Here is a 26,306-nt window from a genome sequence, read left to right on the forward strand (position 1 = left end):
AATGGGGGAAGGACAACACATAAAAGCAAGTTTAAAAGGGGGTAGGATGATGAAGGCACCTGCTGCAGAGGAGGGAAATAATAAGGAAAGAAGTCTTGAGAGCTCAGAGATAAGTGGTCAATCAGAACAAATATTATAGGATAAAATATTAGAAGTACCAACCAAGAAATTACATTATAAGAGCATAAGATTTCTGGCCTACCAAGTCAGTAAATCAACTATCACTTAGCTAGACATTGTATTAACTGCTGGGGAAATAAAGGCAAAAGATAATCCCTGTCCTCAAGTAACACATAGTCTAGCCTTTGGAACAACATGCAAACAACCATGTACAAACAAGGTAAAGACAGGATAAACTGGGGGTAACTTCTGAAGGACCAAGATTAAAGAGTACTACCTTCAGAAGACAGGACTCAGCTAAGACCTGAAGGAAACCAGGAGGCAGAGATGAGAAGCAAGAACACTGCAGGCATGGAGCACAGCAAGGAAAAATGGAGGAAGAGGCAGAAGGTCAAGGTCACTGGATCATAGAGAATATGGAGGGAACTAAGGAATAAGAAGACTAAAATGGTACCAAGACAAATATAAAACAAAGGATGTTCTATTTGATCCTATGAGGGAATCACTAGAGTTAATGAATGGAGATTGGGGGAAGAAGGCAGGAACATGGTCATTTGGACAGTTGAGTGGAACATGCATTAAATGGGTCAAAAGACTCAGGACGACCAACCAGCAAGTTACTGCAAACTCCAGGCAGAGAGTAGAAATGACAGGACATTGATAATTTACTGGATATGAAACAATAAGAGTGAAGAACAGAGATGACATCTAGGTTGGGAATCTGAGTGAATGTGGGTGGTGCAGAGCACTGGACCTGAAGTCAGGGAATATCCCAGTTCAAATCTGTCCTTACACACCGAATAGCTGTATAACTCTGGATTTAACTTCTGTCTGCCTCAGTATCTTCATTCAAAAAATGGGGCTAATTATAGCAACTACCTCAGAGTTGTTGTGAGAACCAAATACGATATTTGTAGAGTGCACTTAGCACAGTGCCTGGCACATAGCAGACACTTAAAAATGCTCATTTCCTCCTTAAAATAATGCTTTATAACTGGACAAAAAGTATTCCTGGAAAGTTTGTATTTTTCTGTAAGCACCATTCAATTTGAATTTTGTATTTAGGGATATAATTACATTGGTGTAGCATATTTTGCCAGGAGGCAAGCAGGTGTCTCAGTGGACAGAATGCTGGGCCTGAAGTCAGGAAGGCCGGAGTTCAAATCTGACCTCCAACACTCACTTGCTGTGTGGCCCTGGGCAAGTCAACCTCTGCCTAATCCAGTAGAGAAGGAAATGGCTAACCACTCTCTCCAGTTTAAACTGACTAGTTGTTATTATCTCCTATATAAATGCCAGCTGTTACTATTATTTTTTCATATTAAAAGGAAAACCATTGCTTGAAGATGAAAATGTCCATCCTTTTCTGAATCTAAGTTGAAATTCTTGAATGGAAGTGTTAAATGAAATCCAGATCATTGTTAAAATTCATTTCTATTTTTAAAAAAAGTACCTTATTTAGTATCTCAAGCTGGACGTTCTACATTTGTCTTGTTGAATTTAAAGAGGCTTCAAAAGTATTTAGAAAACATGAAAAAAATTACTTCTAATGATTTTTCAAGAGAAACCATATGTGACTGATGAACTGTTGCTGTCTGGGATCAACACAAATACTGCAGCAACATGTCTTTGCACAAGGACATTCTGAGGCCCATATGCGGACAGCACCACTTCTGGTGTCAGGTTCAGACTTGTGTTCCCATCAAAGTTTGTCACTGGGGATGGCACCACAGCAAAATGAAGACAAACAAAATCCACATTCTACTTTTCAATACAGAACTTGAAATAAATCAAAAGGATTTCTGTCTACTTAAGAGTATTTTAAATGTCTTTTCAAAAATATGTGCTAATTCTCCTTTCCACTATTTGTTACTTACTAAAACAATAACCTTGTTATTGAAGGCTAAATTATTAGTGAGTTTGCTTTCACTGTAAAACCATTTTTTTGTGGTATGTACTAGAATCAAAAGTTCATTCTACTTTAAGTAGAAATTGGTCATTTACTCTTAAGTTTCTAATTTTAAAAATAATTTAATATTCTATTTAAGGGATTGAAAGAAAATATGAAAGGCCTTTCCTTTATTAAATAGGATATTCCATAAAAGATTACTTTAAAATTGTTAATCATTTTCTATACCTGATGTTCTATTAAAAGGGAACTTTGCAAAAACAAGATTTTACTGCAGTTATGTTTTTGTTTCTGAACATAATTTAATGTTTTAAAATTGTCTGATCACCTATTATAAGGGTACACATTAAATTAATGGTAATCAATATTGATCTATAATTCCTTGTTCCTTTAAACTCTACATTTTATTTCAGAGGAAACTTCCAAATCTGCCATCTCTCAGAAGGGAGCAGTTAATTTTGTTTTGGATGACTTATTTCTTACTTACTTCACATGCTGTTTTGGTAAGAGCTTTATAGGATTGGCCAGAAGCAAAGAATGCCTAAAGCCTTTATGTTAAAAAAAAAAAAATCTGTTGACAGTAATAAAAATTAGAACCATATAACTCAGACCTTCATTTCAGAAGTACATTGGATCTAACTGGAACAATTTATACATTTAGAGAAGGCAAAAATAATCTATAGACTTTTCAAAAAATATATAATTACTGTACAAATTTAAAGGGATCATAAAAAAAATACAGGGTGTCCCAAAAGTCTTAGGGCTGCTTAATAGCTTTAAGTTATTAAAGATTAAAATTGCCCTAAGACTTTGGGAACAACCAGTATAGAAGCCTAGATTTTAGCAACAAGTTTCATTAGTAAAGGAAGCTTTCACCCTACCCCATCCCCAATACCATTTATACCTGTAGAGCTCAACCACATGTTCAACCCAATTCCCTGCATTTTCTAAATGTCCACAGGTCTGAAGAGAACAGACTCCCAGACTGAAAAGAAAGGCAATGCAATGCAGTCAGGTTACATCATGTTCAAAGTTCTCCATGTACTAAGGCTAAAAGAAAAAAAAAATTCTTCACAAGCAATAAAACAAAATGAATTTTCTGGTTAACTCAAATTTGAAATTCATTCTACCACTTTATTCCTGGAGTTTCTAGTTAAAGTTATATACTAAGCTTTTAAATATTTGGAATACCATAAGGGAAAAATATCACAGAACTTTTTTTAACTTATCCTTCCATATGGGATCATGATATAGTTTATAGGTCAAGATGTAAGCTGTATTATGATCCCATCATACAAACTGCCAAACTTCTATACCTCTCTATTATCACCTTCAAGATGTACAAGGCTCTAAAATTACAGAAAGCCTAGTATTAATGTGGGTGTGCTTCCTGGAAGTTCCTGGTAGCTGAACTATGCCTTTTTTCCAAAAACAAAACAAAAAACTATAAAAAATTAGACAGCTTGACTCAAGGTCCCCTAATGACTGTTCCTAAAGACAAATAGCCTGGGTACTCTGTATATTCGAATTTCTGGCCTATAAATGTACTAAGAGAAAAGATAAGCCATCAACTGCACAGTGATTGTTTTAGGAAAAAGAAAGAGGAGGAAAAAAAGAAATATATATTCAATCAATACAGCAAGCATCGCTTAAGCCCTATCCATGTGAGAAGGCACCTTGCCAGAGCAATAGACACAAGAAAATGAAAAGGAGTGCCTGCCCTCAGGGATCTTGCTCCCTGAGAGCAGTCATCGTCCTCAGTATCCCCAGCATGCAGCATAGTGCCTGGCATGGAGCAGATACTTAATGTTTAGTGGACTGATAAGTAAATAGAAAATAATTTGAGAAGGGATACGGTAGTAATGACTAGGGAAAATCAGAAAAGGCTTCGAGACGGAAGATGAACCTTGGGAGACAGAGCTGAGGAAGAAAAGAAGAGCAGCCAGGGTGGCCAGGCCTGGGAAGCAGGAGAGGAGATACCAAGTCCAAGGGAAGGGCAGGTAGGCTAGTCTGGATGGAATGAAGACTACCCGTGTTTCCCCGATAATAAGACCTATCCCGAAAATAAGCCCTCCCCTTACTGTGTAAGATTCCTCTAAAATAAGCCCTCCCCCGAAAATAAGCCCTATTGAGATTGCTACTGTAGTGAAGGTGATCCCCTGCGCTACACGCTACATTACGGTACCCTCTGTATGCACCGTTCCCCCCACCCCCCGTGAAACACACACCACGCTCCCGAGCTGCATCCAATCAGAGCTGCAGCAGTGAGCGCGTCATCCTGTCCTTCCCCAGTGATTTGCTTATTGAATAAAGGTACATTTTTTTGTTCACATTTACCTGTTTATTAAAATTGCTGTCAATGTTCATTAAAATAAGCCCTCCCCTGAAAATAAGCCCTCTGGTGTTTTTCTGTCCAAAAAAATTAATAAGACAGTGTCTTATTATCGGGGAAACACTGTATGTGAAGGGAAACAATGGGATGAAATACAATTACCTTTTTAGTTTGGAACAAACAGGTGGGTGGTTCAATGGACAGAGCCTTGGGCCAGAAGTCAAGAGGATCTGAGTTTGAGTCCTACCTCAGACACTAGTAACTTGATGAATCACCCAAACAAGTCACTTATCTTCATCTATAAAATGGGAACAGTAAAAATACCTCCTTCACAGGGTTGTTGTGAGGATTATATGATGTAAGAAAGTGCTTTAAATCTTAAAGTATGATATTTAAACAAGGGCTGTCATTACTATTATAATGAACCTGGAGCCCATCTTCAGAGAGAGCATGTGGAAAGAGGAAAAATAGGAGGAAGAGGAAGGAGAGCCCCAGTCAGAGGAACCAATCAGGAATGGAGGTCTTAACAAGCTGTCACCTCTACAAGGGGAGGTGCCCCTTTAGAGGTCCCAAACATTCATCATCCAGTAAACTCAAACAGATTAGGGGGCTGGAAAAGAGGGGGAATTCATTACTTGACAGGAGCTAACTCCATAATTATCCCTCCTTCCATATATAAACAGTCCTGGTTTTATTAACTTCAGTTATATCAGGTACCTAAGGAAAGCTGAAACTGGTTTTCTAACAGAACTATCTCTCTGAAAGTTTTATCTCTGGTGTCTATCATAAGGAGGGTGTTACTAAGAGGGAATATGGGAGAAGGGAGTTTCCAGGAGGTGTTCCACACTGGAGGGGAATCCATTAAGAAAAAGGCTAGACCTAGAGAAACAAGATTTTTCTGGACCACCACAGCAGTGAGAGGTTCATGTCTCAGGAAGAATATACTGCCAGTTTCTAGGAAGTTGGGTTTTTAAAGGAAGAGACTGGGAACAGGGTATCAGTTACTGACTGTTTCAAAAGTACAGCTAAATATTGAGAAGGGCCTGAACTCAGGGTAGTAGCAATGTGACTGGAGAAAAGTGAACTGATTCAAAAGATGCTATGGAGATCAAAAATGACAAGATTTGTGAAGCGACTAGCGGGGAAGGAATAGGGGAGAGGGACACAAAGTCCAGGATCTCTCTACAGCTAAAAAACCTAACCGATCACTAGGACAACAGCACCCTTAAGAGAACAGGTGGTCAGCAGATTATCAGGAAGCATCCCTATAAGTTAAGACTGAGTTAGGAAGTAAAAACATCAGTCACCCCACAGAGAGAAATCACCATCTTAAGGCATTTAAAACTAGTTTGTATAAAGCATTTAAAAAGACAGCACACCAAAAGCAACTCCACAGAGAGAAGCAGCAGCATGTTAACATAGAAGAGGCAGGATAGCACAGCCAAAAGAACATTTTTTTAAACTCAGAAGACCTAGGTTTGAATTCACATTCCACTACGTGATCTTTATATATCATTTCCTCTCTCTCGGCCTCAGCTTCATATACCTACTTGCATAGGAACCTTATGTCAGGAACTTTTAGTAAGGAAGTGATAGATAGAGGTGGTCTGGGAGTACCACAGTGGGTCCCACTTCAGCAATCTTTTCCCTTCTTCAAGGCCCACCAGACCCTAAAGCTTTTTCTAGCTAATCCCTGCCAAAGTGTTAGATAAAAGTTACTACCCAGGGTATTTGCATTTTCATGTGGTACTCTTAAGAATAAAAGCCTTTAAAACCTAAGGAATGAAGGGGAAGGACTTTGGCCTGAAGTGACTAAAGATAATCTATCCCTTCAGTAAATTTACCAATTCCAACTATGGATTAACTGTAGGCAATCTCTGTCCCACTAGAAGCAGAACTAGTATTCATTTTCTAAAATTTTCACCCAGTTTAGGGGATGCAAAAGGTTTTAAATCTATAAGCACAACAGAGTAAGTCAGAAGTGCTAGCTCTGCCAGAGACTACTTGGGGAACCTTTAAAAACTTCAATCTTCCATTTGTAAAATGCGGGGACAGGGCTAGAAATTAGTGCAAACATAACCAGTCAGAGAAGTAGCCAGTCCCCTTCCCTGTAACTTACTCCCAATTATAAGCCCCCACTCTGGGAGCAGGCACCAGCTTTGCCTCTCCTCCATCTTATTTCCAGTGTTTTCTTTAGAGTTTTACGCTAATCTACATGGCTCAACAAAGTCACAGACAATCTGGGGAAATATGGGATTAGAAATGATAGTGGAAATGGAGAACATCCAAGCACTTTCAAAATCCAAGTCTCCTGTGAGCCTTGAGAGAGTACACCCTTGGTAGGAACTGGGAAGAAAGGGAGACAGAAGCAGTTTTCCAAAGGCAGCTCCCATACCACTTAAGAAGCTGGGTAGAATGGAGCACTGGCCTCCATACTCTTCCTCCCACAAAATACTCCATCTTCCCTATTCCACCATTTTCGCTGGCTGCTTCCCATGTCTGGAATGTTCTCCCCTCCTCATCTCCACCTCCTGGGTTCCCCACATTTTACAAATGAGAAACAACTTTAAAGAGGTTCCACAAATAGTCTCTGGCAGAGCTGACACTAAAACTGTGCAATGCCCTTTGCCCCAACTCCTGCCCTCCCACTAGGGGACTTCAACATACACAGTGACACTCCCTCAAACACCCTAACCTTCCATATATTCCACTTACTCATTTTCCATGAGCTACTCCTCCCCAACAACCCAGTCACACACACCTTGAATTTGTCACCCCCCCACAAAGGCACCCCTTGGTCATGAACTCTGATCTTCTTATATCTAATCACAACTTGTTTTTCCACCTCCTCCCTTTGCCTTGCAACTTCAAGGTCTGTTCTTTGCTCTCACTGAGATCTCTAATCCCTCTATCCCCAATTCCTTCCTGGGTCACCACCCCTGAATTGCCTATATTCTCTTCCCTCTCAAAGACCTTGCCTTTGCCAAGCCTAAATCTTAGTCACTCTCACTATCTCTTGCTCACTCTTACTCACATGCTGTTGAAGGAAGCTTAAGAAAATCATAAAACCATGCTGACTGGGTCCACTAAAAACTTGCTACATAATCTAAACTGGGCCCTCACTGGAGCAAGGCGATCCTTCTACATCTTCCCAATCAATTCATTATTCCACTCACCACAGCATTTTTTCCAATTTTTTTTTTTCATCCAGCCCCAAACCATTAGCTCCACAGTTCTCCCTCTCCCTACACTCTTAGCTGAGAAACTTGCCTCACATGTAAGTGAATAAAATTAAAGCCATTCCCTGGGAGATCTCTCTTCTTCCTTCCTCCAGATATCTTCTGCCCTAAATCTTCCCACCAACTTCAGAGGGCAACACTATCCTCTCAGGCCCTCAGGCTTCCAAACTATATCTCCCCCTACTCCTCACTCTCTCCTCCATATCCAAACAATGGTAAAGTCCTGTCACTTCCACTTTAAGAACAGCTCTCATATAGTCTCCTTCTCTCCTGACACTTCCTCACCTCCTAAGCCCAGAACTACTGCAACAGCCTGCTGGTGGGTCCCCCACCTCTAGTTTATCCTCCATTCAGCTAAGATCATGTCATCTCCTCTTCAATGAGCTCCCATGGCTGGCTCCCTATCCCCCCCAGGATCAAATATAAAATCCTCTCTTTAGCTTTTCATGCACCTTTCTCCCTTTTCCAATCTTCTTACACGTTACTCCCCTTCCACAAACTCCAATGAAACTGGTCTCCTTTCTGTTTCTCCCACAGGAGACTAAACATTTTCACTGGCTGTCCTACATACCAGAAAGGTCCAGCTCAGGGGTGGGGAACCTGCGGCCTGAGGTCGTGTGGCCTTCTAGGTCCTCAAGTGCAGCCCTTTGACTGAGTCCAGTCTTAGAGAATAAATCCCCTTCATAAAAGGATTTGTTCTGTCCAACTTGGACTCAGTCAAAAGGCTACACCCAGGTCCTAGAAGGTCACATGTGGCCTCAAGGCCCAAGCTCCCCACCCCTTATCCAGCTCCTTATCTCTAGTTCCTGGCTTCCCTGGCTTTCTTTAAATCTCAGCTACAGTCAGAGCCTCTTTAATTTTGACTGTCTTCCCTCTAAGATTATCCCCAATTTATCCTGTCTATATCTTGTTTGTATGTAGTGTCTTACATATTTTCTCCCCATTAGACTGTGAGCTCCTTGATAGCAAAATAGTCTTAGGCTTTTTTTTTTTTAAAGAGGGGCAAGGGAAGGAAATAAACACTTATTAAGTATCTACCAGTATAAGGTACTATGCTAAGCACTTCACAAACATTATCTTATTCATTCTCACAAAAACCCTGCAAGGTAGTTTTTGTTATCCCCTTTCTACAATTGAGGAAACTGAAGCAAACAAAGGTTCATGATTTGCCCAGGGCCACATAGCTAGACCATACTGGAGATCAAGTCTCCCTGACTGCATCATCAAGCTAGTACTTAGTACAGTACCTGGCACACAGAAATACTTAAATGCTTGCTGACAGGCTGATTCTACAATGCATTGTCCATATAACTACCAAAATGACACTCTTAAAGCATAGATCTAAGTACTGTCCAGTTCAAGAAGTCTTACTTGCTCCCATTTGCTTTTGGTATAAAGCACAAACTCCTGTTTGGAAACTAAAGCCCAGGGGCGGCCAGGTGGCACAGTGAGTAAGAGCGATGCTGCCCTGGCATCGGGAGACCTGGGATCAGTTCCGGGACGTTGGATACTTGGCACCCACACAAAAAATAACTGGCCCTGTAACCTTGAGCAAGTTACTTAACCCCAACTGCTTAATTAAAAAAAAAAAAAGAAACTAAAGCCCTTGCTCACTTTCTTCCTCTGGCCCACCTTCTGAAGCCAATCACTCCTTCCTCCTCCACCCACCGCAGGTGTGCTATACTCCAGATATACGGCCTCCATGTGTTACTCCACGTACAGAACCTTCCATCTCCTCCCTCCTGCCTTCCCAGGCCTTTGTTCTCCCTCCACAGCTTGGAACCCCTAACTCCCTTAGAGGTGCAGTTCAAAGTCACTTCTCTTCAAAAAGCTTCTGAATCTCCCACGCTGCTCTAAATATCTTCCCAACCTTAAAACTACTTTGTATTTATTTTGCTTATGGCCTATTATCTGCAAACATGCTGTATCTCCTAGATGTAATATAAGCTCTTTTAGTATAAAGGGTCTCACTTTTTAATTTTCATTTCCAGAGGCTGGCACATAACTGTGGGCATATCTTGAGCTCTCTACAAATACACACTTCTACCAGTTCACATAGGTTTACAAGTAATGATCTCTAAGTTGGTGACTCCAAGATCAATTTATTCAGCCCTAGTCTCCCTTCCTAAACTCCCAAGTTCTACATCAGCAACTGCCACTGGTGATGTCTATTTACCTGGATGTCTCAAGGGCACCCAAACAGAGCATATTATCCTTCCTCCTAAACTCAACTTGCTCACTATCGCTGTGGAATGCACCACCATCCTTCCAAACCTCAGCGCCATATCATTCACTACACATATCCAATCTGTTGCCAACTCTTAGATCAACTTTCCAATCAATATTATTTTCATTTTAACAGAAATCTAGCTCTCTTCAGGATAACATTCCTTTTATGTCTTGCCTCTAGTGGTTCCTTGAGAGAGTCAGGAGAAAGGATGGGACTGCTTCAAGGTCATTCCTCTACAACCACTTGGTTCTTCTTTTTATCATTCATGCTATTAATCCACCAAATTCCAGGCCATTCTTTGAAATTGTCCATGGTACTCTTCTATGCATCTGACAGCAATACCTATAGGGATTTTACTATGCATGTTGGCGATCCCTCCAATAAAATGACTACACAATTTCTCCACTTTCTTATATGTGAAAACATCCTTTTTCCACTTCAACTACACACTCAAAATGGTCTTAGATATCATATTAATCATCCAATGTCAGAAGTATATGACTTCTAAGATCCAGAACTTTGGAATTTCACCCTCAGACCACAACCTCTTATCTATATACCTCACTCACACTTAACTTTAATTTAACCACCCTTAACCTTATGATTTTTCAGTCAAGTAGGTGGAATAATGGTTAGTGCACTGGACTTGGGAGTCAGGAAGACCTCAACCTTTTACTTACTATGTGACCTTGCACAACTCACTTTACCACTTTCTTCCTCAGTTTCCTCATCCATAAAATACAGATAACAATGGCAGCTATCTCGCAGGGTCATTGGCATAAAATGAAATGATATTTGCAAAGTGCTTTGCAAACTTTAGAGCACTACAAAAATGTGTGGTGGGGGTGGGAGTGGTGGTAGTGGTCCCGGTGGTAGTGGTCCCTTAACTAATCTATGATCCCAGTCCAGCTGGCGCTATCTAACCAGCTTCATCTGGCTCTCTACACAATTCAAGAGGTTCCCAAACTTATTTGGCCTACCACCCCCTTAAAAAAAAAAATTACTCAGCACCCCCCTGGAAATCTACTTTCTCTAATCCTTTATTCTTTTTTATATATTTGTGTCATTTCAAAAATATATTTTAAATGATACATCTTAAATGTAATAATTTATTGTATATTTCCAGGGGCTTTTCCTGCATTGAAATTTTGATGATGCAATATTGTGTCATATGTAGTATCTTATCATAAACAAGTCATTACACACACATATTCCTGCCAAAGCACGATGGACTTCCTGACAAGGCTCAACAGGCTTACCTGCCAACACTTGCTTGTTAAGACATGTTGGCGGACTTGACACTGATGGGTCAAAAATTGTATTTTGTGTGTTTATTTGGAAAATAATGTAATCACTATGATTTTAACTCTATTACACAACAGATGAAACAGGTATGAATGATTTTTCTTATCTTCTCTTCTTTCCTTATGCTTCCAACACCCCCCAATTGCACCCAAAGCTACTACCTCCCCCCAGGATCAAATGTTCCGGCATCCCCCAGGAGGTGGTATCACCTACTTTGAGAACCTATGCTAATTCTTTGACTCACCTCTTTAAAGTTTTACTATCCAGTAATCTAGAGTTCTTTGCCTCTATGTTCCCCTACTATTCTCAACCTTTGACTCTTCAAACCTTGGTAATCACCCCCTGCCACAACTATTTAATTCCTTCTCTCCTGCTCTGTTCTAAGGCTACAGAATATCCCTAGTGTGTTTTTTCTACGTGACAAATTCTTAGAGGGGGTACTCATGTGCATACACACAAACATGACTGAGTTTCCTACTTAGCTGAAAAGACTGAGGCCAAAGAACAAACAAACATCCTGATCTGACCTCCTCTAGACCTAAAACTTTCCCAGAATCACCATTCTCTCTCTTCTCTTTCTCTCTAGGTACAAAAAAATCCCAACTATCCCATCCAACAACAAATTAACTCAACAGAGATTTATTAAGCACCCTACTGTGGCTAAGGCATTATGTTAGGCCCTGGAAATAGATAAATGAAACTATCTCTGGCCTTCAAAAAGCATTTTTTAAGGCCTTGTTCCCTTAGATCTCACATAGCTATTTTGTGACTATCTACTGTACTTGCACAATATTCTGTACAAGTTATTTCAGCATCTTACCCTTTTGCTGGGCGGTGAACCTGCAGTCTTTTTTTGTCTTTATTAATTTGTTTGTTGACTTTTAGTTTACAAGATTCACCCTTGAGTTTCAAATTTTCTCCTCCTCCCCTCCCCCCCACCCTGGCCCATGGTAGCACGCAATCAAGTATAGGATCTGCAAATACTTTCATATTAGACATTAGTCAGGTTATAAAGAAGGATTGTATCAGATGGAATGAATAATGGGACAGAGGAAACAAAAACAAGTAAGAGAAGGAGAGAAAGTAGTTTGCTTCAATCTGCATTCAAACTCTGTGATTTCTAGTTCTTTCTCTGAATGTAGACATCTTTCTCCATCATGAGTCTTTTGGAGTTGTCTTATAACCCTGAATTGCTGAGAAGAATCTGGTCTATCAAAGCTGGTCGTCACACATACATTGTATCTGTAATTGTGTACAGATTTCTCATGGTTCTGCCCTTCTCACTCAGCATCAGTTAGTATAAGCCTCTCCAGGTAAATATGAAGTCCATCTGCTCCTCATTTCTTATCGCACAATAGGAACCTGCAGTCTTAAGGCCACATATGGCCCTCTAGGTCCTCAAGTGTGGCCCTTTGACTGAATCTGAACTGGAATCCAAACAAAGGGCCACATCTGAGGACCTACAGGTTTCCCACCCCTGAACTAGACTATAAACTCGAGTCCATTCTTTATATTGCTATCACAACCATCTTTTATGCACAGAGATAGTCATGTCATTCTGCTAAAAAAAATCCTTAGTTGCTCCTTATTACCTTTCAAGCAAAACTCAACCTTCACAATCTGGTATCACCTTATCTTTCTATTCTTATTTTCCATCAATCCCCTCTAATCAAAATGGATTAGTCTCCATACCTTGAATACACAATGGTTTTCAGTCTCTGGGTCTCATTATTGCCTAAGCCTGAATGAATATTCTCCTTCCATATTTCACTAATTTAACCATTCCCCAATAAACAGTGAAAGGATATGAACATGCACTTTTCAAAGGAAGAGATCTAAGCTATCAGCAACCATGTGAAAAACAATCCAAATTACTAGACAGCTATAAATAAGATAAATTAATTAATACATAAATGTAAGTTAAAACAACTCTGAGGTTTCACCTCACAGACGCCAGATGGGCAAAGATGTCACCATCAAACCTATTCCACCCCAAAAGGAAAATTATAATCACTGGAAGGATTATGAAAAATAAGCACACCAAATCTATTTATTGATGGAACTGTAAATTAGTCTAGCTCTTCCAGAAATCAATCTGGAAGTGTACTCCAAAAGTTACTAAAGTGTGTACACTTTTGAACTAGGGATACCACTATCAAGTTTCTACCTCTAAGAAAAGGAGCCACATGGCGGGAGAGGGAACTCTCAACATTTATAGCAACAATTTTTGTAGTGGCAAAAAAAAACCAACATAAACTATCAGGGTGCATATAAATTTGGGAATAGCAGATAGTGGATAGAAAGCTGGGTCTGGAGTCAGGAAGACAATTCAAATCTAGCATTACACAATAAGCTGTATGACCCTGGTAAAGTCATTTAAAATGAGGTGGAAAAGGAAATGGCAAAACACTCCAGTATCTCTGCCAAGAAAATCCTAAATGGTGTCATGAAGACGACTAAAACAACTGAACAAGCCAAATTATGGTATATTAATGCAATGAAAAAATTTTTTATATACATGTATATGAGCTAAAAGGGTTTTTTCCTCTTTTGCAATGGGAGAGGGGAGAGAGAAGGAAGAAGGGAACTGGCAACAGGGTTGTCAAAAACAATTATAAGAAGTGTCATTGAAACACTTTTTAAAAAATTCACATTTGAACAGAAGGAGACACCTACAATTAGGACAACTTTGAAAATTACATGCTGAATTTATTATATGCTTAAAAGGAAAAGCAAGCTGTATATAATAAAGATTCAGTTTCAGGCCAGTCTTTTTCTGTTCTTCTTTGAACATGGAAATGCTCATTTTATGTGATATTTAAATTCAAAATTTTTAAAAATAAAAAATTTAAAATAAAACAAAATGAATCAGGTAAAAAGCTGTTAGTTGATTTCATAGGAGATACGTACAAATTATTTACTAAAAAGTATATGCAATCCATAACTGGTATTGCCCTAGCTACCCATAAAGGAATTCATCCAAAGGACAAAAGAATGAACATCCTATTTGTTTGGTACCTGAAACAACCAGCTTTTTGAAGGGAAAATAAATACTAGGGTTTGTTTGTTTGTTTTGTGTGAGGCAGTTGGGGTTAGGTGACTTGTCCAGGGTCACACAGCTAGTTAAGTGTCAAGTGTCAGAGGCCACATTTGAACTCGGGTCCTCCTGACTCCAAGGCCAGAGCTCTATCCACCGTACCACCCAGCTGCCTTGAGACTATATTTGAATAAATGAAAACAGCAGCAGGTTGGAACTGGAGAAACAGTGGACAACAGTTAAAAGTTTAACATGGAAGTATAAATTCACCATTTGACTTTTGAAAGGCAGTGAAATGGCTGATAACCTACATCAAATAGGATCTAATGTCAAGTCCATGTTTTTTGGTATATACTTTTCTTTCTTTTTGGTGGGTGGGGGTGGGCGGGGAAACTGTTTCTATAGCTTGAATCTAAAAGACTTTCTAACCTGGGACCTGAACTTGGTTTACGATGTTGTGAAGGGTTCGATCCAACTGATTAAGCTCCCGACTCAGAGATCAGTGCTCTTCCCACTAGACTTGCTGTCACCCAGGAATAGAGAAAACAGGGCACTGAAAGTCAAGTAAAAATTAAACAAAGGAATCCAGAAAAAAATTCTATGTTAAAAATTGCTAAAATTCACAAGTCTGTAAAGAAAAGAAAATATAAAGTTCTAGATTCAAATTCTATTCATACCAAATAGCAAAATAATAACTTGATAGTTATAGGGCCTTTAAAAGTTAGGCTATTCAACAGTAAACCATTATCAAAAAAAAAAATGTAGCATAGAACCATAAGCCCATATGGTTGTACCAAAGATACTTCACAAAATCATAGAATTTTCATTTTTGGAGAGACCTTAGCAGTCAGTCTATACACAAAAGGCATCCCTACTATAATATGACTAACAGGTAGACATCCAGCCCCTGCTTGAAGGCCAGGGAAGGGATAGCCACCACCTCCTGAGGCAATCTAACTTCTAGGAACTTGCCTAAATCCGCTTCTTCTGAGCTCCCACCCAATGCTCCATATTTTTCCTCTAGGGTAAACAATGTAAGTCTAACCCTTTTTCAACATGACAGAGCCACTGGAAAGGCTCAGAGTTCTTTTTTGCTTTAGGAGAAACATCCCTAAGGTCCTCCAACAGATCTTCTTAGGAAATGGTGTCAAGGTCTACCATCACAATGGCTCTGAAGATACTCTCCAGCTTATGTTCTCCTTAAACCAGGGCACCAAGAATTGAACGAGATACTTCAGATGTAGTCTGACCAGGGAAGAGCATGGTGGGACCATTATTCCCATTCCTGGAGGCTTTCCTTTTCTTAATAAAGCCCAGGATATTGCACTGATGAGTCACACAAAGCCTGCAGTCCAGAGTCCCAGACACAAATATGTTCTTTCCACCTCCCTCACCCACAATTCTGACCTTGTGAAGGTGATTTTTATAAACCAAAAGTGAAATTTTGCATTTCTCCGAAGTAAAACTAGCCATCTTTTAGATTTAACCCAGTGCTCCAGCCACTCAAGACCTTTGGGGAAGCTAACATTTAGGATGCTAATTCTCCCTCCTAGCTATGTGTCACCTGCAAATTGGTTGAACATACCATCTACCCCCTTGAATAAGTCACTGATAAGAATGTTATTAAACAGCAGATGGCCAAATGGAGATCTCTGTGGCACCCCATTTAGGGTGGCATCAAATTATAAACAACTACTCTGAGTCCAGCCAAGCAACAAATTCTCAAATGAGTATCATTACTTAGACTAATACCATGTACTCAAGGCTTTGATACAAAGTACAATGAAATTCTAGTAATTGGTAATTTTTTTTAATTGAAGATTTCTATTTATGAAATCAAACCACAAGTAAACACCTACCACCTTCTACAAACTGTGCTAGGTGCTGGTAATACAACTACAAAGAATAAAATAATTCCTGCTTGTAGGGAGCTTAGGTTCTAATGGGAGAGACAACTATATACAAAAATAGTTATAAAGCACGTATCTGATCATGTCACCCTGCCTTGCTCATTAATCTCCAGTTGTTCCCTATTACCTCCAGGAACATACATCTAACAAGTCCTCAGTTTCGCTTTTAAAGCCCTTCATAACCTAGCCCCTTCCTCCCTGCAATGTTTTATATCCTGACTCTGCACCTTTTATAGAGTGTTCACTAGGCCTGGAATGTTCCTCTCCCTCCCCTCCCCCTCCAGACTTCCTTTAAGATTGAGCTCAAATTCCATTTTCTGAAGGATGCCCTTCCCAGGCCCAACACAGCTAGTGCCTTCCTTCTCACTGTATATGTCACTGTATACATCAATATGTCCTTGGTTGTTTGAAGGTTGTCTCCCCCTTCAGAATGGTTACGATTAATACCTTTAGTGCTGATGCCCTTTGCATCCCCAGAGTGTTGCACAGTGCCCAACACATGATAAGTGCTCAATAAATGCTTATTAAATGACAATATAAACAGATACAAACTGAATGAATACAAAGTAGTTAAAGTACAAGACAGTTTTGAAGGCAGGGTACTAGCATATGGATTGCCGTGTCTGAGGACCAGAAAGTAAGCCAGTATGGCTGGATAGCAGAATGTGAGAGAGGGAACAATATCTAAAGAGATCGGAAATATAGTTTGGGGACAGAATGCAGAGCTTTAAGACCTAAAGAGAATAGTTTACATTTTATCCTGTAGGCAAGAGAAAGCCAAGGGAGTTGGCTGAATGGAGAGTCACATGGTCTGATATACATTTAAGGAAAATCACTGGCTGCAGTGAGTAGGCTAGTCTGGGGTGGGGAGAGATTTCAAGGGAGGAAGTCAATTAGGGAGTTATTGCAATAACTTAGGCAAGAGGTGGTCAGAGACTGCACTAAAGTGGTTGTTGTGTGAGTGAAGAGAGGTGGACAAGTGTGAGAGATATTGTGAAGAAACAAAAGCTGATGGGATCTAGGAGATTTGAGGGAAGCACTGAGGCAAAGTACATGTTTTGACTTATTTTGAAGACGTCTCTAGACAGCAGCTCGTTTTAGATAGTTTAAGATGGCAGCTAGAAAGTCTAATGGATAGAGTGCTGGGCCTGGAGTCAACAATACTTAAGTTCCATTATTTTTTTTTTCTGCCTTTTTGGAGGGCAATTGGGGTTAAGTAACTTGCCCAAGGTTACACGGCTAGTTTTTTTTGTGTGGGTGTTAAGTGTCTGAGGCCCGAACCAAACTCCTGACTCGGAGGAGGTGCTTTACTCACTGCATCACCTAGCTGCCCCTTTAAGTTCCATTATTTGACAAAACTGGAAAACAATATGGCAGAAACTAGGCATAGACCAACATCCCACATATACTAACATAAGGTCAAAATGGGCACATGATTTACACATAAAGGATGATACCATAAGCAAATTAAGAGAGCATGGAATAGTTTATCTGTCAGATTTATGGATAAGGGAAGAATTTAGGACCAAAGAAGATACTGAGAACATTATAAAATGTAAAATATATAATTTTGATCATATAAAATTAAAAAGTCTTTGCACAAACAAAACCAATACAACCAAAATTATACAGAAAGCAGAAAACTGGGGAAACATTTGCAACAAGTTGTAATGGGAATGCAAATTTGGAAGATCTTCCCTGCCCCTAGGCTAAAGTGCACCTGAAGCCTGGGGTGGGAGACTTGTTTTTCAGTAGATACTTTTTGATTGGCCAGCGGGTCCAAAAGGTTGTTACATTCTCTGAGCCAGGAGAAGGCTATATAAGCCCTGATGTGTAGCTTTGTTTTGGGGGCTTTGAGAAGCGTTCTGTGATTTGATCTGTATTCTGGGAAGCCGTTGTCCAGGGCCCACCCCCGGCTTTGAAAAACCCAGATGTGGAAACCCAGATGTTGACTGGGTATGGATGTAATGGTTGGACAGTTTGGAAATCTGTCTACTTGATCTGTTTCTGTCTTGATAATTCTGCCTGCATACTTTGAAGTTCGGGGTGCTGACCTTTTCTCCTGAACAAGGTAAACGATATATGTCTGACTGATTAAAGTAAGCTTGTTAACCCATTTTGAGTTGCTTTCCTTTAACAAAGCAGATCCAAGAACCTGTATGGGCAGCCACCCTGAGCACGCTTGGGGTGCTTGCTGCTACACAAGTATGTTGGATAAAGGCCTCATTTCTCAAATATAGAGAGAACTGAGTCAAATTTATAAAAATAAAATCATTCTCCAATTGATAGTCAAAGTATATGTACAGGCAGTTTTCAGACACAGAAATCAAAGCCATCTATAGCAATATGAAAAAATGCTTTAAATCACTACTAATTAGAGAAATGTAAAGAAAAATGCTGGATGTTGGAAGGGGATGTGGGAAAACTGGGACACTACTGCACTGCTGGTGGAGTTGTGAACTAATCCAACCATTCTATAGAGCAATTTGGAATTATACCCAACTGTGTGTATCCTTTGATCCAGCAAAGGGTCTACTGCTAGGTCTATATTCCAAAGATATCCAAAAAAGAGGGAAAAGGACCTATCTCTACAAAAATTTTTATAGCAACTCTTTTTGTTTGTGGTGTCTAAGAATTGGAAATCAAAAGGATGCCCGTCAATTAGGGTATGGATAAACAAGCTGTGGTATATGATTGTAATGGAATATTATTGTGCTATTGGGGAGGCTAGGTGGTACAGTGAATAGAACACCGGTTCTGGAGTCAGGAGGACCTGAGTTCAAGTTCGGCCTCAGACACTTAACACAAAAACTAGCTGTGTGACCTTGGCCAAGTCACTTAACCCCAACTGCCCTCCAACAACCAAAACCAAACAAACAAAAAATATATATATGTATATATATATATATTATTGTGCTATAAGAAATGACAAGATGATTTCAAAAAAGCCTAGAAAGACTTCCATGAACTAATGAATAGTGAAGAACCAGGATAATGTCATATACAGTAATAGCAATACTGTTTAATGAAGAATTGTGAATGACTTAGTTATTCTCAGAAATATAATGATCCAGACAATCCCAAAGGATTAGTGATGAAGCACATTCTCCACCTCCAGAGACAGAACTGATATTGTTTGAATACAGACTGAAGCACACTATTTTTCACCCTTTTGTTTTTTCTTTTTTTTTTTTTGCATTTTCTTGTACAAAATGACTAATATGGAAATGGTTTACATTAATTACAATGCATGTATAACCTATATCTGATTACTTACTCTCTTAGGGAAGAGAGAATGAAGGGAAGGAGAAAGGGATAAAATTTAAAATAGTTATTTTATTTAAAATTTTCACTTTTGAAGAGACCTCAGCAGTCAGTCCATACCCAAAAGGCATCCCTACTATAATATGACTAACAGGTAGACAGACATCAAGCCCCTGCTTGAAGGCCAGGGAAGGGAAAGCCACCACCTCCTGAGGCAATCTAACTTCTAGGAACTTGCCTAAATCTGCTTCTTCTGAGCTTCCACCCAATGCTCCATATTTTTCCTCTAGGGTAAACAATGTAAGTCTCAACATGACAGAGCCACTGGAAAGGCTCAGAGTTCTTTTTTGCTTTAGGGAAAACATCCCTAAGGTCCTCCAACAGATCTTCTTAGGACATGGTGTCTAGGTCCACAATTACAATGGCTTTGAAGACACTCTCCAGCTTCAATTTTAAATGAAATAAATATTTTAAAATTTTAATTAGGATCAATTTTTTAAAAATTTTAAATAATTTTATTTAAATTTAAAAATAAAATTTTAAATAACAATTTTAAATTAAAATGTTAAAGAAATTGGAAGAGAAAAAAAGAATATCTGAGTTCAAATCTAGCCTTGAGCACTTACTAGCTGTTTGATCCTGGGTAAGTCACTCAAACTCTGCTGTACTCAGTTTCCTCAACTGTAAAATGGGGGAAATAATAGCACCTACCTCACAGTTTTACTGTAAGGATCAAAAGAGATAATATTTATAAATATTGCCTGGCACACAGCAGACACTTAATAAATGCTTATTCCCCTCTACTTTTCCTCTAGGGCATTCAGTCCAGGATGCCCAAAAAGCAAATGAATCTCAAAGGAGAAACTGACTACATCTATAGATTTGAGAATCATCTGCATGCAGATGACAGACCCCTGGGAGCTGTAGAGGTCACCAAGAGGGAGAACAGAAGAAGAGAAACAACCTAGGATTTGGCCTAGAACAAAACACAGAGAACATTCAGTCTGAGGATACTATTTGGATGATGAGCAAGCAAAGGAGGCTGAAAAAGTGATCAGAAATTCAAGAAAGAAAAAAAGCTACCATCCCATCATCCCAAGATCATCTAGTTTTCCTTCTAAGAATAACAATTTGGGGGGCGGCCAAGTAGCACAGCGAGTAAGAGCACCGGCCCGTGCCGGGATGACCTAGGGATGGAATCTGGGCTCAGACACTTAGCACCCACTCAGAAACACCTGGCCATGTAACCTTGAGCAAGTTACTTAACCCCAACTGCTTAAAAAAAAGAAGAATAACAATTTGGATATGTCCATTGTGAATGTAGAAACCTGCATACTTGTCACACTAGCAAAACCAACTACCAGAGCATCTACTTTTCTTTGCTAAGAGAAAAAAGGTATTGGGAAATGACTGTAGTATAAAAAAAAAAACTTAAAAAATAAAAAGAATGACAGTTTGGGGAACAAAAGAAATAACAATAATAATAGTAATGAAAGTTTTTTAAAAACAGGTTTTAAGTTAAAATATAGACTGGTTGGAGAGGATTAAGGACAGCTATTAAGTTCTCTAAGCCCAGTGAGATTCTTACCTCCATAAAAGCGAATCATACAACTGAGGTCAGGGTTTGTTGCCTCCTCCTGTATACGAACAGGATCCTCAAATCCCAGGCTGCCTAAGTATTCATATACCATCTGAAGGGGTCGTTCAGTAGGGTCCAGTCTCCTGATGATAAAAACAACCAAAAAAACCATGTTTGGTAAAGAAATAAGTGTTTGGTCTCTTAGTCTCAAACAAACCAAAGTGTACTATTCAACACATTTTTAATTTTCACTTTTAAATAAACTACAACTTTCCTAGAAAATTAGGATATAACTAGTCTCAACATACAAGTAGGGAATTATAAAATATGAGACTTAGAGACATTTTACCTCTGATAATATTTATTAGTGTATGTACCCATCCCCCTATTATCAAACTCTAAGAGTCAGTAGGAGTTGTGGATAGAGAGCTGTCCTTAGGGTCAAAGACCTAGGGTTCAATTTCCACCTCCAACAAACATTATTGGGAACACTGGCTAAGTCACTTATCTCTCAATGTCTTTGGCAACCCTCTAAGTCTCTATGCTGCAGAGTGGGTGCCAATGTGAATTAGTAGAGGAATTTCTTCACCCTATATTAATGAAACCATAGTTACAGTTTGCACACAGTAGGTTCTTAATAAATGTTTCCTAATTGAATGGCAGAAGGAAGAAACATGTTCAGCTTTTTTAAAAGTAAGGTTAAAGGGAGACAATAAGAGCTCATGTCAAATACCTGAATGGTGTCACTATGATGAAATAAATAGATTGTGAAGTTCCAGAAGGTAGAACTAAAACTAACAGATAGAGGTAACAGAGGAACAGACTTGGGATCAATATAAGTAACAGTCTAATTAGAACTATTAAAAAAAAAAAACTCTAAAAACTATCACCTGAAAAACTTTTCCCAATTCCTAATAAGCAAAATGCAAATAAAAATAACAGGTTCTACTTCATACCCAGCAAGTAGGAAAACATGACAAAAGATGGGTACCCACTGCTGAAGGGATTGTGAAGACAGACAACTAAACCACTTCTGAAGCAGCTCTTTGAAGCAGCAATTTAAAATTATTCTAAGAAAGTAACTAAAACGTCTATACCCTTTGAGCCAAAGATCCTATTGCTAGGGTATTTCCTAAGGTCACTGATAAAAAGAAAGGCTTCACATATGGCAAAACATTTTTAGCAGCACCTTTTGTAGTAGCAAAGAACTATTAACATGTTGTTGGTTTTGTCGTTTTCAGTTGTGTCTAACTCTTGGTGACCCCATCTGGGATTTTCTTGGCAAAGATACTGGAGTGGTTTGCCATTTCCTTCTCCAGCTCATTTTACAGATGAGGAAATTGAAGCAAATAGGGTTAAGTGACTTGCCCAGGGTCATACAACTAGTAAATGTCTGAGTTTGGATTTGAACTCAGGAAGATGAGTCTTCCCAGCTCCAGGACCAACACTCTAGCCACTGCAATGCCACCTAGCTGCCCTGTTAAATGTCAGAAGCCTACAAATTGAGGAATGACTACACAGTCTGCAGTACAAGAGTATAACTGAATATAATTGCACTCTATAAGAAACAAGGATGATTAATCCATACAAATAAGATGAATATAGAGATATAGAGGAAGACATATGAATTGATACAAAATAAGTAGAAGCAGGAAAACAAAATACAACAATGTAAATGGGATAACCACCATTAACCCCAAAGTAATAAACTTAATAATGTGAAATAATAATCAAGTTTGGCCCTAAAAAGATGAGAGAAAGCATCCCTACCCTTCCTTGCAGAAGTGAAAAAGGTGAGATTATGGGCTTCGAAAGCCACATAAAATGTCAAACTCGGTTGAGACATTGGTTTTGCTGAAACTAATCAATGTTAGTATATTTTTCCTTTCTTTGATATGAAGGATAGTTCTGGGTTTGAGGAATAGGGAAGGGAAGGTAAGAGAGGCATACTGGGGAGCATAGGTTGTCTAAAAACAAAAAAAATATAGAAGAACTTTTCGACTGTATGCACTGCTATAATAAGGAGTATTCAAACAGGGGTCTCCTTATGACAATCTAAGTGAGATATTTTAGAAGGAAATTTTTTTTTTTAAGTGGAGAATTAGCTATGAGCACTACAGGTTCCTTCAAACTCTGCAATTCTATGATTCTAAAAGTCTCAAAGTTACATTTCAAAGTGACCCCTCCCCCTCCCAAGTCAAGATGACAGTAAACAGGAAGCAGTCAAGCAGAGATTCCATCCACAAAATTCCTCCAAAGCAACCTAGAAAATATGCCAGTCCAAATCCTGATAGGGAAATGCAGAAAAAGTCACAATGATTCATTTGTCTAGGCCAGGTCAACATAAGGAGATAGAGAGATTTGTGGAAACTAAGGCCAGAATCAGGCAGGACCAAGTTAAGCAAAGAGTACTCCAGCAGCATTGTCCAGGGAGATGAAAGCAAGAGGAGGCCCCAGACCCATACCTAGGGACCAACAAACCAATATGGGACACTGTGATGAAAACAGGTGCCACCTGGCAGCTGTTTCCCATTATTAACCAGTCCCAGGTCACAGATCCAGGGTAGAGAAAAGGGAAAGGATGTTGTGTCAGCAGACACCAGGAACACAGTGGACTCAGAGATAAAGAGCCAGTCTAGAGCCCAGAGCCTTTAGAGGAATAAACAGGTCAGAAATTCCAGTCCAAAGAGGAACCTACAATTCTGTCACTCTGAACTAAGAGAGCTTTACAACAAACTGATAGAGGCCAAGTCCGGTAGCACTCTACTGTTGCTCAGATTAGGAATTTGCAGGGCTCAGACCTAGAGCAGCAATCATACTCTGCCTTGGATCAGACCATTTTGGACAATCTGAAAGCTTTCAGGTGCCCACCTTGTCCCCGAGATCATGGCATAAATGACCCCAAGACGACCCCAAGAAAGCAACAACAGGATCAACCTAGACCTTCCTTTTAGAAATGTGACAGAACCCAACCCTAACATCAAGTCTGAAGTTGGAAAATAGGCTGAAAGAATGAGTAAACAAACAAAAAAGGATCCCACCATAAAGTGCTATTATTAGCTGCCATTATAATGGCAGGGAAGATCAAGACACAAACTCAGAAGACAAGAATGACTCTAAAATATCTATAAGCAAAGCCTCAGAAAAAACACAATTTGGGCATAAACTCAACTAGGATCCCTGGAAGAAATAAGGAATGAATTAAAAAATGTGTTGTTTTTTTTAAATATGAGAGCATTTGAGGGGAAAAGTCAAACAGTGAAAGCTACAGAAGAAAGAATTAGAAAGGGAATGAACAGATTAGTTTAACAGGTACAAAAATCTTGTCCAAACAATAAACTCCCTGAAAATCTGAATGGACTAAATAAAAGCCAATGACACCATGAGACAGCATGAAAGACTGAAAATATAAAAGAAAAGCTAAGGTAGAAAAAACAACTAGCAAAAACAACTGATCTGCAAGACAAAAGAGAAAAAATTTAGGAGTCCTTGGACTATTCAAACACAATGACAAAAAAAAAATACTAGACATCATATTCCAAGAAATCTTAAAAGAAAACTGTCCAGATCTCTTAGAACTAGAGGTAAAGTAGATAGAAGGAATCTACCTTCTGAAACTCAAAAATGAAAACTTATAAGGACTATATGGCCAGTATTCAGTTTCCAGATCAGAGTAAAAAATATTGAAAACAGTCAGAAAAAACTCAAGTCCTGAGGATCACATACGATTTAGCAGTCACTATCCTAAAGAGGCAGAGAATTTGGAATACAATATTCCAGAATGCAAAGGCTTACAGAGAATAAATAACTTATCCAGCAAAATTGAGTATAATGCCACAAATGAAGAAAATTAACTTTTAGTGAAATGGAAGACTTCCAAGCATTCTTGACGAAAAGATCAGATTTGTAGAGAAACTTTGAATTCATAGGCATGAAGAGAAACACAAAGAAGTAAACATAAATCACAATGACAAATGACTAAACAAGGATAAACTGCTTATTGGAGAGATGATAATTAGAAAAGGCCTAGGAATAGTTCTATTCTGATGATCTTACGAGAAGAATGGAATGAGAGACTGATAAAGGCCTCATTATTCAAATATATAAGGAACTAAGGGAAATTTATAAAAATAAGAGCCATTCCCCAATAGTTAAATGGTCAAAAGATACAAACAGAAAGTTTAAAAAGAAAAAAGAAATCAAAGCTCTCGATGGTCACATGAAGAATGCTCTAAGTCACTACTGGTGAGAGAAATGCAAGTTAAAACAACTCTGAGGTACCACCTCACACATCTCAGATTGGTTAATACAATAGAAAAGGAAAATGACAAATGCTAAAGGGGGTGTGGAAAAAGAGGTACACTAACATACTTAGTGGAGTTTGTGAATTGGTCCAACCATTCTGGGGAAAAATTTGAAACTACACTGAAAGGGCTATAAAACTGTGCATATATACCTTTGACCAGCAAAATCATTTCTAGGTCTACATCCCAAAGAGATCCAAAAAAAAAAGAGGGGGTGAGGGGAAAGGACACATAGGTACAAAAATATTTGCAGCAGCTCTTTTTGTGGTGGCAAAGAATTGGAATTTGAGGGGATGCCCATCAATTGGGGAATGGCTGAATAAGTTGTGGTACAGGATTGTGATGGAATACTATCATGCTATAAGAAATGATGAGCAGGACAGTTTAGGAAAAATATGGGAAGAATGACATTAACTCATGCAAAGTGAAGTGAGCAGAACCAAAACATTATACACAGTAACTGTAGTATTGTAATGATGATCAACTACAGTAACAGCAATATTATAAGGATGATCAACTGTAGAAGTCTTACCTACTCTGAACAATACAATGAACTAAGATGAAAAATGCTACCCACTTTCAAGAGAACTGATGCACTCTGAGTTCAAACTGAAGCATAGTTTTTTCACTTTATGTTTCATGATTTTTATTGGGTTGTCTTTGTTTTTGCAACATGGTTAATATGGAAATTTGTTTTGCATGAATTCACATATAACTGATATCATACTGTTTGCCTTAATGGGTGGGGGAGGGGCGGAAGGAACAGAATTTGGAACTCAATTTTTTTTAAAAGAATGGAAAAAGAGGAAGAAGTATACGTTGGGGGAAAGGAAAGGAAAGGAAAGGAAGGTTAGGGGAAACTATTTCATATCATCAGGCTGTGCAAGCAGACATATAAGATACACACACACATGAATGGGTGGGGGAAGCAGTGGCACAACCTCACTCATCTGAACTGGCCAAAGAAAGGAAGAGTGCACACAAAAACTTGGATAACAGAAATACATTTCACTCAACAATAAAACAGGAGAGAAAGAGGAAAAATGAGAGTAGGAGTTAGTGGTTAGTTAGATTAAG

The 26,306-nt window shown here is 39.0% G+C and overlaps 1 protein-coding gene across 1 annotated transcript in view; it reads right to left on the bottom strand.

The window, feature by feature from the left end:
* The window catches only part of PHLPP2 (PH domain and leucine rich repeat protein phosphatase 2), a 112,244-nt gene that overhangs the window by 49,277 nt on the left and 36,661 nt on the right, over positions 1 to 26,306 (bottom strand). Inside the window, exon 3 of the mRNA XM_069087702.1 lies at positions 20,935 to 21,068. Coding sequence (XP_068943803.1) covers positions 20,935 to 21,068 — 134 coding nt within the window. The remainder of the gene's footprint in view (positions 1 to 20,934; positions 21,069 to 26,306) is intronic.

Source organism: Petaurus breviceps, unplaced genomic scaffold, assembly GCF_028583685.1.
Source record: "Petaurus breviceps papuanus isolate PSGF00001 unplaced genomic scaffold, PetGlider_PUasm1.0 182, whole genome shotgun sequence".
NCBI lineage: Eukaryota > Metazoa > Chordata > Mammalia > Diprotodontia > Petauridae > Petaurus > Petaurus breviceps.